This window comes from Pseudophryne corroboree, chromosome 3, assembly GCF_028390025.1.
Source record: "Pseudophryne corroboree isolate aPseCor3 chromosome 3, aPseCor3.hap2, whole genome shotgun sequence".
In the NCBI taxonomy this organism is placed as follows: Eukaryota; Metazoa; Chordata; class Amphibia; order Anura; family Myobatrachidae; genus Pseudophryne; species Pseudophryne corroboree.
This window is the reverse complement of record NC_086446.1, coordinates 545,802,301-545,817,671: the sequence shown is the minus strand read 5'-3', so window position 1 is coordinate 545,817,671 and position 15,371 is coordinate 545,802,301. Positions and strand designations below refer to the sequence as shown.

Here is a 15,371-nt window from a genome sequence, read left to right as displayed (position 1 = left end):
GATAACCCTAATATATTAATACAGTGTCAAGCCATCTGCATGCATTATTATTATTATCCTTTATTTATATGGCGCCACAAGGGTTCTGCAGCGCCCAATTACAGAGTACATAAACAAATAATCAAACAGGAAAACAGCAACTTACAGTTGATGACCGTATAGGACAAGTACAGGGTAAATAAACATAGTTACATCAGCAGATGACACTGGAATAAGTATCAGGTGGCAGAAGACTGATGGAATTGGTGCAGTTGAAGATTATTAAAGTAAGAAAGGATAAGCACATGAGGGAAGAGGGCCCTGCTCGTGAGACCTTACATTCTAAAGGGGAGGGGTAGACAGAGAGGGGTGACACAGTTGGGGTACATAGAGAGCGTAGAACAGAGGGTTACTGATCCAGAGAGTAGCATTTGGTCTGCTGGGCCTAATTCAGAGTTGATCGCAGCAGAAAATTTGTTAGCAGTTGGCCAAAACCATGTGCACTGCAGGGGGGGGGGGGCAGATATAACATTTGCTGAGAGAGTTAAATTTGGGTGGGTTATTATGTTTCTGTGCAGGGTAAATACTGGCTGCTTATTTTTACACTGCAATTTAGATTTCAGTTTGAACACACCCCACCCAAATCTGACTCTCTCTGCACATGTTATATCTGCCCCACCTGCAGTGCATATGGTTTTGCCCAACTGCTAACAAATTTGCTGCTGCAATCAACTCTGAATTAGGCCCAGCAGACCAAATGCTAAATCTGAAGTGATGCAATTTTTCATATGAATAAAATGCACATTATTTTAAAAGCTATAATACACACATGAAAAATTATGAATAAACTCCTCTTCTATATGTCGGATCAGTGAATTCTGATGTCCTAGCTTATAATCACTTCAGTACTCACTAGGAAAACCTGTGTAATATGCGGAATAATGCACCCCAACTGTATATTATTAATGATATTAGAAGTCACCTCAGCTTTCTGTAGTCTGTATATATCAGCACTTGGCCTGCAACCTCATGCTTTATATGGTCACAGAAATCCTCAGTGATTTCTAATATCCATATCATTTACAGTAAGAATTGTATTATCTAGTAAGTAAACTGATTTGATCGCAATTTTTCAGATAGCTATACTAAAAGAAATACTGTTCTAATCCCTACAATTTATTTATTCTTTAATAAGTAATATAGAAATTCTTGTGTTACAATTTTCTCTTACATCCTAGAGGATACTGGGGTCCATTTAGTACCATGGGGTATAGATGGGTCCCTTGGGAGCCATGGGCACTTTAAGAATTTGAAAGTGTGGGCTGGTTCCTCCCTCTATGCCCTTCCTACCAGACTCAGTTTAGAAAATGTGCCCGGAGGAGCTGGTCACGCTGAAGGAAGCTCCTGGAGAGTTTTCTGCATTTATTTTTATGTTTGTTATTTTCAGGCAGGGCTGGTTGGCATCAGCCTGCCTGCTTCATGGGACTTAGGGGTGGGACGGCCCAACCTCTTGAAGGGTTAATGGTTCCCCGCTGACAGGACACTGAGCTCCTGAGGGACCTATTCGCAAGCCCCACCACGGCGAGCGTACAGTCCCGCAGCATGCCGCCACCCCTAACAGAGCCAGAAGAATGAAGAGTGGTGAGTACTGAGACGGCGCCCCGACTAGCGGGACGTCACCCATTATGGCGGCATGAGGGTACGGAGACGCACGGCTTCTACACAGGGCGGAATGCGTCTCCGGACACAGTACACAACTGCGTCCCTGTACACTGTATACAGTACCCATACTGGCACAACAGCCTTAAAACGGTTCTCTCCATTTTAAGCACCAGATTCCTCAGCCAGTATAAAAAAAAGCGGGAAGACCGTATGCCATTGAATGGCTTCACTATGAGAGGATCCAGCAGCTCACCAGTGCCATTTTCCCTCTGCAGTGGACACAGATGCTGACAGGACAGGGGCGCAGCTCCTCCAGTGTGACCCCAGATTACCTCAGCGGTACCAGGGGGTCATAGCAGGGGGAGAGCGACTATTACTGTACTAAGTCCCCTATCAGGGTACTTAGTCTGCGACCCGGCTAAGCTTGGCATTAGCTGCAAGGGCGCGGTGGGGGCTGGCTCCAAACAACTCTGTGTTTGTGGGTTAATTGTGCTTAATCTTTTCCTGTGTGTCTGTGTGTGTGTGCTGTCACATTACATTATGCCAGACAAATAGTGTGTGTCTTGTACCGCAGAGTGTTCCTCTTCGCCGAGGCGCTCACTACTGGGTACTCAGGGTTCACAGGCTAGCCGGGCTGAACCGGAATGGGTTAATTCTCTCAAGGGAATGATCTCAACTCTTTCTACAAAATTGCCCCGCAATGAGAAAGAGACGCAATACTTAAAACAGACTGTGGATGAGTTTATTAACAGAGACTCGGTCCCCAAAACAGCATCTCAGTCTTCTCCTATTTGTCCACAAAACCGATCTCTGGCCCATATCCTGCCGTCTGACTCTGACAATGACAGGTCAGACATAGGTGGACTCAAAGGGGGGGGATGCAGCTCTGTCACAGGGAATAGAGGCTCTTATAGAGGCTATCAGAGATGTTCTGCATATTCTTGATAAAGTGTCAGAGGAGTGTGAGGAATCTTATTTTAATGTAAAAAAGAAATCCTCAGTCACTTTTCCTGCATCAAAGGAATTGAATACCCTGTTCGAAGAACCATGGGTTAATCCTGATAAGAAGTTTCAGACCCCTAAAAGGTTGCTCTCATCTTTTCCTTCTACGGAGGATAGGAAAAGATGGGAAAATCCACCAATTAGTGGACGCATCAGTCTCTAGGCTGTCACGTAAAATTGTATTGCCTGTTCCTGGTGCAGCCTCCCTGAAAGACACGGCGGATCGTAAAATTGAGACTACACTCAAATCATTGTACACAGCTGCTGCGGTGGCCCAAAGACCCACTATTGCATGTGCGTGGATCGCTAAAGCCATTGCTAAATGGTCAGGTAACCCAATTGAGGGGTTAGATTCCTTATCTAGGGGGGGGTATTGTTTTACTCCAGCAGCATATACAGGACTTTGCAAACTTTATGGTGGAAGCCATAAAGAAAATAGGCGTGCTTAATGCACGCACCACCACTATGGCAGTGTCGGCACGCAGGGGCTTGTGGCTACGCCAGTGGACTGCTGACGTGGATTCCAGGAAAGGCGTGGAAGGCCTACCATTCACAGGAAAGGCCTTGTTCGGAGATGAATTAGACAAATGGATCTCCACAGCTACTGCGGGTAAGTCTACGTATCTTCCTACCGCAGCCCCCCCAACCAAGAAGACTTATTCAGCTTCTAAGTTACAGTCCTTTCGGACGGCCAAGTTCAAGGGCAAATCCAGAGGTGCTTCTACGTCCTCCAGCGGCGCAAGAGGTAAACCACGCAAACCAGCAACAGCAGGTGCTCAGGAACAGAGCTCAGGCTCTGCTTCATCAAAAACTTCAGCATGACAGTGGACTGCATTGCCTAGAACGCTGTCAGGTGGGAGCATGCCTACAATTCTTCAGTCAGATCTGGTCAAATTCCTGCCAGGATCCCTGGGTCATAAATCCTGTTTCCCAGGGCTACAGACTGGAGTTCTAAGAGCTCCCACCTCACGGATTCTTCAAATCAGGCTTGCCAGTTTCACAAGAGGCAAGTATAACTTACAACATGCCATCCAAAAACTGGTACAGACTCAAGTCATTGTTCCAGTTCCACCTCATCAGCTAAACAAGGGGTACTATTCCAACTTGTTTGTAGTTCTGAAACCGGGTGGTTCGGTAAGACCAATTTTGAACCTCAAGTCGTTGAACCCGTACTTATGAGTGTTCAAATTCAATATGGAGTTTCTGAGAGCAGTGATCTCAGGTCTGGAGGAGGGGGAATTCCTAGTGTCTCTGGATATCAAGGATGCGTACCTTCACATTCCGATCTGGCCGCCTCATCAGGCTTATCTATGGTTTGCACTGCAGAACTGTCATTACCAGTTCCAGGCCTTGCCATTTGGTCTCTCCACGGCACCGAGTGTGTTCACCAATGTGATGGCAGAGATGATGTTTCTACTCCGCAAACAGGGAGTGAATATAATTCCGTACCTGGATGATCTCCTGATAAAAGCACTGTCCATGGAAAGGTTGCTGGACAGTATTGGTCTCTCGACCAAACTTCTCCAGGATCATGGGTGGATTCTGAACCTTCCAAAGTCTCACATAGAGCCAACACGGAGGCTCCCATTCCTGGGAATGATACTGGACACGGAGTCGCAGAAGGTGTTCCTTCCGTTGGAAAAGGCATTAGTAATCCAGTCGATGGTTCATCCCAAACCAAACCTGGAGCAAACCCGGATATCGGTGCATCTATGCATTCGCCTTCTGGCGAAAATGGTGGCCTCTTACGAGACTCTTCAATACGGAAGGTTTCACACAAGACCCTTCCAGCTCGATCTGTTGGACAGATGGTCCGGATCGCATCTTCATATGCACCAGACGATCTGCTTGTCGCCAAAAGCCAGGATCTCCCTTCTGTGGTGGCTACAGACTTCTCACCTCGTCAAGGGTCGGAGGTTTGGAATTCAGAACTGGATTCAGCTAACCACAGACGCAAGCCTCAGAGGTTGGGGAGCAGTCACTCATGGAGTGCAGTGTCAAGGAAGATGGTCCAGTCAGGAAGTCGTCCTTCCAGTCAACATGCTGGAACTCAGGGCCATATACAACGCCCTTCTGCAGGCCTCACATCTTCTTCAAAATCAGGCCATTCAGGTCCAGTCGGATAATGTGACGGCAGTAACGTACATAAACTGTCAGGGCGGAACGAAAAGCAGAGCAGCAATGTCAGAGGTATCAAGAACTCTCCTCTGGGCAGAGAGAAACACTGGCGTTGTCAGCGGTCTTCATTCTGGGAGTAGACAGCTGGGAAGCGGACTTCCACAGCAGACAACACCTGCACCCGGGGGAGTTGGGCCTTCACCTGGAAGTGTTCAGGTGCTTGACAAGTCGATGGGGATATCCACAGATCGACATGATGGTCTCTCGTCTCAACAAGAAGCTCAATTGGTATTGTTCCAGGTCGAGAGACCCACAGACGGTGGCGGTAGACGCCCTGATGACTCCATGGGTCTATCAGATGGTGTACGTGTTTCCTCCACTTCCTCTGCTCCCAAGAATTTTAAAGAGAATAAAAAGGGAAAAGGTTCAAGCAATTCTAATTGCTCTGGACTGGCCAAGAAGGGCCTGTTAAGCGGACCTTCTGGAGATGCTCCTCGAAGATCAGTGACCTCTACCTCTGCGCGAGGATCTTCTGCAACAGGGCTCGTTCGTCTATCAGGACCAATCGCGGCTTCTTTTGACGGCATAGAAGTTGAACGGCTGATTTTAGCCAGGAGAGGTATCCCTAATAAGGTTATCCCGACTATGATCCAAGCTAGGAAGGGGATAACGTCTAAGCATTACCATCGTATTTGGAAAAAATACGTCTCTTGGTGTGAGAGCAGAAAAATTTCTACGGTGGAATTCCATCTAGGACGTTTCTTGCTTTTTCTACAAGCAGGAGTGGATGTTGGCTCCATAAAAGTCCAGATTTCGGCCTTGTCCATTTTCTTTCAGAAACAGTTGGCTTCTCTCCTGGAGGTCCAGACGTTCTTGAAAGGTGTTCTGCACATCCAATCTCCCTTTGTGCCTCCCACGGCACCTTAGGATCTCGATTTGGTGCTGCATTTCCTCCAATTGGACTGGTTTGAGCCGTTACAGGAGGTGGACGTAAAATATCTTATGTGGAAGACCGTCACACTGTTGGCCTTGGCTTCAGCAAGACGTGCGTCGGAGCTGGGGGCTTTGTCTCACAAAAGTCCCTATTTAATTTTCCATGAAGACAGAGATGAACTCAGAACTCGTCAGCAATTTCTTCCTAAGGTGTTGTCTGCGTTTCACATCAACCAACCTATTGTGGTTCCAGTTGTCACCGACACCTCTGCTACTTCAAAGTCTTCGGATGTTGTGAGGGCTTTGAAGGTGTATGTGAAAAGAACAGCTCGTCACAGAAAGACGGACTCGCTGTTTGTTCTTTATGATCCCAATAAGATTGGGTGTCCTGCTTCAAAGCAGACTATTGCACGCTGGATCAAACTTACTATCCAGCATGCTTATTCCACGGCAAGTTTGCCGTGTACATGATATGTACAGGCCCACTCTACTAGGTCAGTGGGTTCTTCCTGTGCGGCTGCCCGGGGTGTCTCGACTTTACAGCTCTGCCGAGCAGCTACATGGTCAGGTTCGAACATGTTTGCTAAGTTCTACAAGTTCGATACTGTAGCCTCCTAGGACCTTTAGTTTAGTCAATCAGTTCTGCAGGAACCTCAGCACTCTCCCACCCGGTCTGGGAGCTTTGGTACATCCCCATGGTACTAAATGGACCCCAGTATACTCTAGGAAGTAAGAGAAAATAGGATTTTAATTACCTACCGGTAAATCCTTTTCTCATAGTCTGTAGAGGATACTGGGCGCCCGCCCAGTGCTTCGTTCTTCCTGCAATGTTACTTGGTTAAGTAATGTTGGTTCAGCCGTTGCTGTTCCTGTTTCAAGTTTGGTTAGCTTGGCTTTCCTCTTGTTTTGTGTGCTGGTTCGTAATCTCACCACTATCCTCATCTATCCTTCTCTCAAAGTATGTCCGTCTCCTCGGGCACCGTTTCCTAGACTGAGTCTGGTAGGAGGGGCATAGAGGGTGGAGCCAGCCCACACTATCAAATTCTTAAAGTGCCCATGGCTCCTAGTGGACCTGTCTATACTCCATGGTACTAAATGGACCCCAGTATCCTCTACGGATTACGAGAAAAGGATTTACCGGTAGGTAATTAAAATCCAATTTTCTGTAAAAAAAAAATGTTATTGTACAAGTGGGAAGCAGTTAAAATACCACTAGTCGGGATCCCGGAGGTCACAATGCAGACGCCGGGATCCCAACCAGCGGTGAAATGCTGCTTATTCTCCCTCTGTGGGTATCCATGACACCAAAGGGGTTTTCTAGGGCTCGCTGTTACCAGCATTACGGCGGACAGGATCCCGCTGTCGGGATCATGACAGCCGGAATCCCGTCTGTCGGAATTTCATACTGATCCCGCAAAAGTAACAGCAATAAATGGATATTTAATAGTGGGTCACATCCGTTTTGTAGAACTAGCTTTTGTTGATTATGGGTTGCTATTGTGAAGTCTTACAAGGTGAGCGGTATGAGGTGTACATGTATATAGTAAGAGCAAAACATAAGAAGTAAACATAAGGTATAGTAAGGTTTTTTTGTTTGTTTTTTACAAATTCTTTATCAGTTTTTGCAAAAATGCAGATAAATATGCTAATCAATAAGAAATCATGTATTAAGGGCAAAAACATAAAATGAGATAATTCACCTTTTACAAATATAACATTAGGAAAACAAATATCTAGAGACAGAAAATAGAAAAGAAGGGAGAGAAGAGGAAAGAATAGATGGGGGGAGGGTGAAAATTAAGTTTTTTTTTTTTTTTTGTTTGGTTGCTTTTTAAGGCATGATATGTTAAGGGGTATTCAATAAGAGTCAGGTCCATTCCGACATGCAGTTGTCTGAATGGACCCGCCGGGGGAAAGTATCGGCAGCCAGGCAGGAAAACAGAGCAGACAGAGGAGGAGACGGGGGTAGCAGCGGCTGCAGCAGTGGAGGCTCACGGCAGCGTCCACCCGGCTCCAGCAAGCGGGACCTCGCTTGCTGGAGCCGGGTGGACGCTGCCGCTGGGTCCCTGCTCTCACCGCTGCTCCCCCGTCTCCTGCTCTCTGCTCACTTATCTCAATCCGACTTTTTTTAAAGTCGGATTGAGATTGTCGGAAACGGGGCTAAAACCTGTCGTCTTTGGTCCCGCTTCCGACAATGCACGCTGATCGCGGCTGAAGCCGCCGATCAGCATGCATTCCGACAAGGGTTTCCCGACTTGTCGGAAAAAATGGGCCCGTAATGAATAGGTCGGAACCTCTTCCGACCTAAAACTGTTGGAAGCTGCCGTCTTCTCGACAAGACGGCAGCTTCCGACAGTTATTGAATATACCCTCTAAGGGGTAAAACAATATTGCATTAACTTTCCTCTAGGATTGTGACATTAACCCTATATTTAACACACTTTAAAGACTTGAATTAAAATTATTTTATTAATGAGCTTATTCTTTTGTTACACATCTAGGTTTCTGCACTGAAGCTGGAGCTGGCGAGCCAGCGGGTCCCTGTGGTTCTCAGCGAGGTATGGGTTCACCCTGAGGTTCACATGTTTTCCTGTTGCAGGTTGTATTATTGCCAAGCTGCAGGTGTATACTTAGCTAGAAGCCCTAGGGAGCGTATTCTCAAGACAGTCTCTATGTTTGTCTACAAATGTCTAGATTTGTTTAACTCTTTCCTTCAAAGTAATTATTTACAGTCTGTTGGTAAATCAGATACTGCTTTTGCTTTTAGGGTGAATCTGTGAAAGAACTCCGTAAAGAGATTGTGACTCTTCACCAGCAGCTAGCTGCTCTGACGTCAGGGGGTGTTCCTGCAGACCCTTATATACTGCAAAATAAACTAAAGGAAGCAGTGAAGAAAATTTCCCAGCTCAGTCAGGAAAAGCAACAGCTGATTGACATTGGGAACAGACTGCGTGCAGAACTGGCATCAGCAGAAGGTGAACACCACTGGGCAGGTAGTATGGTAGGACAGTTGTAGTTCATCAAATGGGTTGGGTATGGGTTACCGACGGCCAACATAACTACATCCCAACCAAATATATATACCATGTGGCATACAGCAAAAAAAGACAAATTTAATAAAATGCATTAACCACTTGCCTGGCATTGTCGCATCAGATGCAACCATGCCTGCAAGTGCTCTATCTGCCCTGGTCACACAGGATGCGACCAGTCAGATAGAGAGTGTTAGCAGCGGCAGGGAAGAGAAACTTCCCTCCACTACTGCTGTCAGAGGGATCGGAAGGTCCCTCTGCCTCCCTGCACCCTCCCCCTGTGTCTGACGTGCTACCGATCACTGCTGATCGGTCAGCATGGCAGGACCCCCCCCCCTCCAGCGGCTGCAGACAATGGAAGCCACTGGGGAGTGTAAATTAACCCACCCAAGCCACCCCCAGACCCTCCCTGTATACCTGGAGGTTGTCCCGGCTTTCAAAATGAAAGCCGTGATGGTCGCGATGTTCCCGATCGATGTTTGGATGTTTGGGGGGGGGGGGGGGGGGGACCTTTAAAAAAAATATATTTTTTTTAAGATATTTTTTCTTTTTTTTGCTAAAATCATTTGGGATAGGGTTAAATTCATGTTCTTGACCTAATTCACTCATTTAAAAAAAAACGACAATTTCGGAGCAGTTTTTGAGGAAATAAATCGTCAGTTAAGTGGTTAAAGAAAAATACAGAGGATGTAATCTCATAGAAGGTTTGGTAGCTTTCAGGTAAGCTAAAGTCCCTTTTACTTGAGTTGTATATCCCATAAAGGCCACTAAAGCTAGGCACAAACTAAAGGATCCCCTGGTAACTCCAATAGGCTCTATGGGACTGTATTTACATCAGGATGTCATTTGTGTTGGATATATTTGATGTTTTACACCATTTTACTAGTCTTGACGAAACACATCCTGTCCAGTAAAGGACTCTTTTTCTTTGCAGAAAATGCACCAAAGCCTTCCATGCAGCCGGTTCTGGAGACCCCTCCCTCCAAATTACAAGCACCAAAACCACAAGGTCGCCTCTCAGCTTTGGAGAGCCTTCAGTACCAGCTAACATCTCAGGTAATAGAAGTAATTCTTCCCTTCAGCATTTGGCAATAACAGGATTTTAAATTCTGAATTAAAAAAAAATACCACAAAACCTTTTCCTGAATATGTTTCTGAAAATTGTGAAATGATAATCCATTATTAAGACTGGTCCCTTATGTTTACACTCATTTACATAAATTATGTACTTCTAATAGTATAATATTCTGTGACTCATACAACTGATAAAGTTGTGTTAATATATTTGTTTTAGGATGTATCGCATTGTTTCCTCTGATCTCGTTTACAGGAATTACAATTTGCTCAGTACCAGAAACCCATGACGGTTAAGGATGGAAGCAGTGTTGTATCTAAAATCCAAAGGCATAGTGACAGCTCAGTCGGATTATCTGAAATGCAGGTAAACAATAGTATGCTTTGTATAGCGTGAGCACGCCATTTCTTCTGGGATGTTTTCCTTGATAACCAGAATTAATTTCTCCCTTTCCTTATCATTTCATATTGTAAGGTCATTAAGAGACAACCCAAAAAGTGTTAGTCCCCAAATTGCAGCATGAAGGATAATGAGCTGTTAGTCTGTTTCTGGCTGTCCAGATTAGCTCTACGGAAAAAATTAAATGTTACAGAATAGGATGCAGTTAAGATGCTGGCTGTCGGGATCCTGGCAGTCGGAATTCCGACACCCGGCAGAATACCGACTTCCGAATCCCTACAGTTGGCATCCCAGCCATAAGTATTGCGGGCAGGTTAGGGCCTGGGGAAGGGAAGGGGGGGCGGTAGGCTGTGGGGAGAGAAGTTAGGGTTAGGCACGACCGGAGGGAGGTTAGAGGCAGGTTGCGGGAAGTGAGGGTTAGAGGGTAGGGGAGAGGGGGAACATACCTTTCCCCTGTCGGGATTTCACAGATCGGATGCCGGCAACAGTATTGTGACTGCCAGCATCCCGTTTCCCGTCCGGCGATCATTCATATTGAACCAGTATTTCTCTAACGTCCTAGAGGATGCTGGGACTCCGTAAGGACCATGGGGAATAGACGGGCTCCACAGGAGACATGGGCACTTTAAGAAAGAACTTGACTCTGGGTGTGCACTGGCTCCTCCCTCTATGCCCCTCCTCCAGACCTCAGTTTGAGACTATGCCCAGAAGCAGATGGGTGCACTGCAGGGAGCTCTCCTGAGTTTCCTGCTAAGAAAGTATATTTGTTAGGTTTTTTATTTTCAGGGAGCACTGCTAGCAACAGACTCCCTGCATCGAGGGACTGAGGGGAGAGAAGCAGTCCTACTTAAATGATAGGCTCTGCTTCTTAGGCTACTGGACACCATTAGCTCCAGAGGGAGTCAGAACACAGGTTCGCCCTGGACGTTCGTCCCAGAGCCGCGCCGCCGTCCTCCTTACAGAGCCAGAAGAAAGAAGCCGGGTGAGTATGAGAAGAAAGAAGGCTTCAAAAGGCGGCAGAAGACTTCGTGAGCTTCACTGAGGTAATGCACAGCACGGCAGCTGTGCGCCATTGCTCCCATACACCTCACATACTCCGGTCACTGTAAGGGTGCAGGGCGCAGGGGGGGCGCCCTGGGCAGCAATATAAACCTCTTATTTGGCAAAAGAGAGCATATATACAGCTGGACACTGTATATATGCATGAGCCCCCGCCAATTTTACACTTTTAGCGGGACTGAAGCCCGCCGCCGAGGGGGCGGGGCTTCTCCCTCAGCACTCACCAGCGCCATGTTTTTCTCCACAGCACCGCTGAGAGGAAGCTCCCCGGACTCTCCCCTGCTTATATCACGGTAGAAGAGAGGGTTTTAAAGAAGAGGGGGGGGCACATAATTCAGCGCAGATAATAATAACAGCGCTACGGGGTAAACATTAACTTGCTGTGTTTTTCCTGGGTCATATTGCGCTGGGTTGTGTGTTGGCATAATCTCTCTCTGTCTCTCCAAAGGGCCTTGTGGGGGAACTGTCTTCAGTAGAGCATTCCCTGAGTGTGTGGTGTGTCGGTACGTGTGTGTCGACATGTCTGAGGTAAAAGGCTCTCCTATGGGGGAGATGGAGCAAATGTGTGTGTGTGTGTGGTGTCGCCGTCTCATGAAGAAAAAGAGCGGGAATCTCCAGACAAGAAGCTGCAGCTTCCCAAAAAGAATTCTCAGGGAGTATCCTTTCCCTAATGGGGCCAGGATACAATGGGAATCTTCCCCTAGGGTGTACAAGGCATTGACACGTTTACCCAAAAAGGTAGCGCTGACTTTACAGCTATCCGCAGGGATCCTGCAGATAGCATGCAGTAAAAGTACTTTGAAGTCCATTTACACACATTCTGCTACACTACTTAGACCGGCGATTGTGTCGGCATGGGTTTATAGCGCTGTAGCAGCATAGACAGATATCTTATCAGCGGAGATTGAAACCCTAGATAAGGATACCATGTTGTTGTCCCTAATATATATATATACATATATATATATATATTTATATGTAAAAGATGTTGTCATATATATATAAGACATGCCCAAAGAGACGTTAGCCTACTGGGTTCTAGAGTCAACGCTATGTCGATTTCTGCTAGACGTGTCCTGTGGCACATCAAATGGACAGGTGATGCCGACTAAAAGAGGCATATGGAGTTGTTGCCTTACAAGGGTGAGGAATTGTTCGGAGAGGGCCTCTCGGATCTCGTCTCCACGGCTACGGCAGGTATTCCCTCACAATCTAAGAAAACGCCTCATTATCAAATGCAATTCTTTTGTTCCAATAAAAACAAGAGAGCACGTGGTTTGTCCTTTCTTGCCAGAGGTAAGGGCAGAGGGAAAAAGCTGCACAACACAGCTAGTTCCCAGGAACAGAAGTCCTTCCCGGCCTCTGCTAAATCCACCGCATGACGCTGGGGCTCCCCTGAGGGAGTCAGCTCCTGTGGGGGCACGTCTTCGACTGTTCAGCCACGTCTGGGTCCACTCACAGGTGGATCCATGGGCAATAGAAATTGTTTCCTAGGGTTACAAGCTGGAATTCGAAGAAGTGCCTCCTCGCCGGTTTTTCAAATCGGCCCTACCAAAACAACCCCTGGAAAGGGAGATAGTGTTACATGCGATTCAAAAATTGTGTCTGCAACAAGTGGTGGTAGGGGTTCCCCTGCTTCAAAGAGGGCAGGGGTACTACTCAACTCTGTTTGTGGTTCCGAGACCGGACGGTTCGGTCAGACCATTTTAAATTTAAAACCCCTGAACCTTTACTTAAAACGGTTCAAGTTCAAGATGGAATCACTCAGGGCGGTCATTGCCAGCCTAAAAGGGGGAGATTTTTTTGTATCTCTGGACATAAAGGATGCATACCTGCATGTCCCCATATATCCTCCTCATCAGGCGTACCTGAGATTTGCGGTACAGGATTGTCATTACCAATTTCAGACGTTGCCGTTTGGGCTTTCCACGGTCCCGAGAATTTTCACCAAGGTAATGTCGGAAATGATGGTGCTCCTGCGCAAGCAGGGTGTCACAATTATCCCGTACTTGGACGATCTCCTCATAAAAGCGAGATCACGGGAGAAGTTGCTGAGCAGCGTATCACTTTCACTGAATGTGTTACAGCGACATGGCTGGATTCTCAATATTCCAAAGTCGCACCTGAATCCTACAACTCGTCTGCCCTTCTTGAGCATGATTCTGGACACAGACCAGAAAAGGGTTTTTCTTCCGAAGGGAAAAGCGCAGGAACTCATGACTCTAGTCATGAACTTGTTGAAACCAAAACAAGTGTCAGTACATCATTGCACTCAAGTTCTGGGAAAGATGGTGGCAACATACGAAGCCATTCCATACGGTGGTCCGGGTCGTATCTGCAATTGCGTCAGCGGATCACCCTGTCCCCCAGGGCCAGAGTATCTCTCCTGGGGTGGCTAAACAGTGCTCACCTAGAGGGCCGCAGGTTCGGCATTCAGGACTGGATCCTGGTGACCACGGACGCAAGCCTCCGAGGTTGGGGAGCGGTCGCACAGGGAAAAAATTTCCGAGGACTTTGGTCAAGTCAAGAGACTTGTCTTCACATCAACATCCTGGAACTAAGGGCCATATACAACGCCCTACGTCAAGCGGAGATCTTATTTTGCAATCGACCAGTTCTGATCCAGTCAGACAACATCACCGCAGTAGCTCATGTAAACCGCCAAGGCAGCACAAGGAGCAGAGTGGCAATGGCGGAAGCCACCAGAGTTCTTCGCTGGGCGGAGAATCATGTAAGCGCTCTGTCAGCAGTGTTCATTCCGGGAATGGACAACTGGGAAGCAGACTTCCTCAGCAGACACGCTCTGCATTCGGGAGAGTGGGGACTTCATCAGGAAGTCTTCGCGCAGTTTGCAAGTCGGTGGGGACTACCCCAAATAGACATGATGGCATCCCGTCTCAACAAAAAGCTACAAAGGTATTGCGCCAGGTCAAGAGACCCTCAGGCGGTAGCTGTGGACGCCCTAGTGACACCGTGGGTGTTCCAGTCGGTATATGTGTTTCCTCCTCTTCCTCTCATACCCAAGGTGTTGAGGATAATAAGAAAAAGAGGAGTGAGAACAATTCTCATTGTTCCAGATTGGCCACGAAGGACCTGGTATCCGGATCTGTAAGAAATGCTCACAGAAGATCCGTGGCCTCTTCCTCTAAGGCAGGACTTGTTACAACAAGGTCCCTGTCTGTTCCAAGACTTACCGCGGCTGCGTTTGACGGCATGACGGTTGAACGCCGGATCCTAGCGGAAAAAGGTATTCCGGATGAGGTCATTCCTACGCTAATAAAGGCTAGGAAGGACGTGACATCTAAACATTATCACCGAATATGGAGAAAATATGTTTCTTGGTGTGAGGCTAGGAATGCTCCTACGGACCAGACTATACCCTATGGTACTAAATGGACCCCATTGTCCTCTAGGAAGGACGTAAGGGAAAATATATTAAAAATAAAAAAACTAAGAAATCACTTGTACATAAGTATTCACAGTCTTTGCCATGAAGCTCAAAATTGAGCTCAGGTGCATCCAGTTTCCAATGATCATCCTTGAGATGTTCCTACAGCTTAATTGGAGTCCACCTGTGGTAAATTCAGTTGATTGGACATGGGCCCTCATTCCGAGTTGATCGGTCGCAAGGCGAATTTAGCAGAGTTACACACGCTAAGCCGCCGCCTACTGGGAGTGAATCTTAGCTTCTTAAAATTGCGACCGATGTATTCGCAATATTGCGATTACTAACTACTTAGCAGTTTCAGAGTAGCTCCAGACTTACTCTGCCTGTGCGATCAGTTCAGTGCTTGTCGTTCCTGGTTGACGTCACAAACACACCCAGCGTTCGCCCAGGCACTCCCACCGTTTCTCCGGCCACTCCTGCGTTTTTTCCGGAAACGGTAGCGTTTTCAGCCACACGCCCCTGAAACGCCGTGTTTCCGCCCAGTAACACCCATTTCCTGTCAATCACATTACGATCGCCGGAGCGAAGAAAAAGCCGTGAGTAAAAATACTTTCTTCATAGTAAAGTTACTTGGCGCAGTCGCAGTGCGAACTTTGCGCATGCGTACTAAGCGGATTTTCACTGCGATGCGATGAAAAAGAACGAGCGAACAACTCGGAATGAG

At 47.0% G+C, this 15,371-nt stretch overlaps 1 protein-coding gene across 3 annotated transcripts in view; it reads left to right on the top strand.

Annotated features, from left to right (window-relative positions):
* Positions 1–15,371, top strand: part of CCDC57 (coiled-coil domain containing 57) — a 289,296-nt gene that overhangs the window by 212,561 nt on the left and 61,364 nt on the right. For 2 of the 3 annotated variants that reach the window (XM_063961241.1, XM_063961240.1), the window contains exons 15-18: positions 8,196–8,252; positions 8,462–8,687; positions 9,661–9,782; positions 10,057–10,167. In XM_063961241.1, coding sequence (XP_063817311.1) covers positions 8,196–8,252; positions 8,462–8,687; positions 9,661–9,782; positions 10,057–10,167 — 516 coding nt within the window. The remainder of the gene's footprint in view (positions 1–8,195; positions 8,253–8,461; positions 8,688–9,660; positions 9,783–10,056; positions 10,168–15,371) is intronic. The other variant, XM_063961242.1, reaches the window with a different exon arrangement.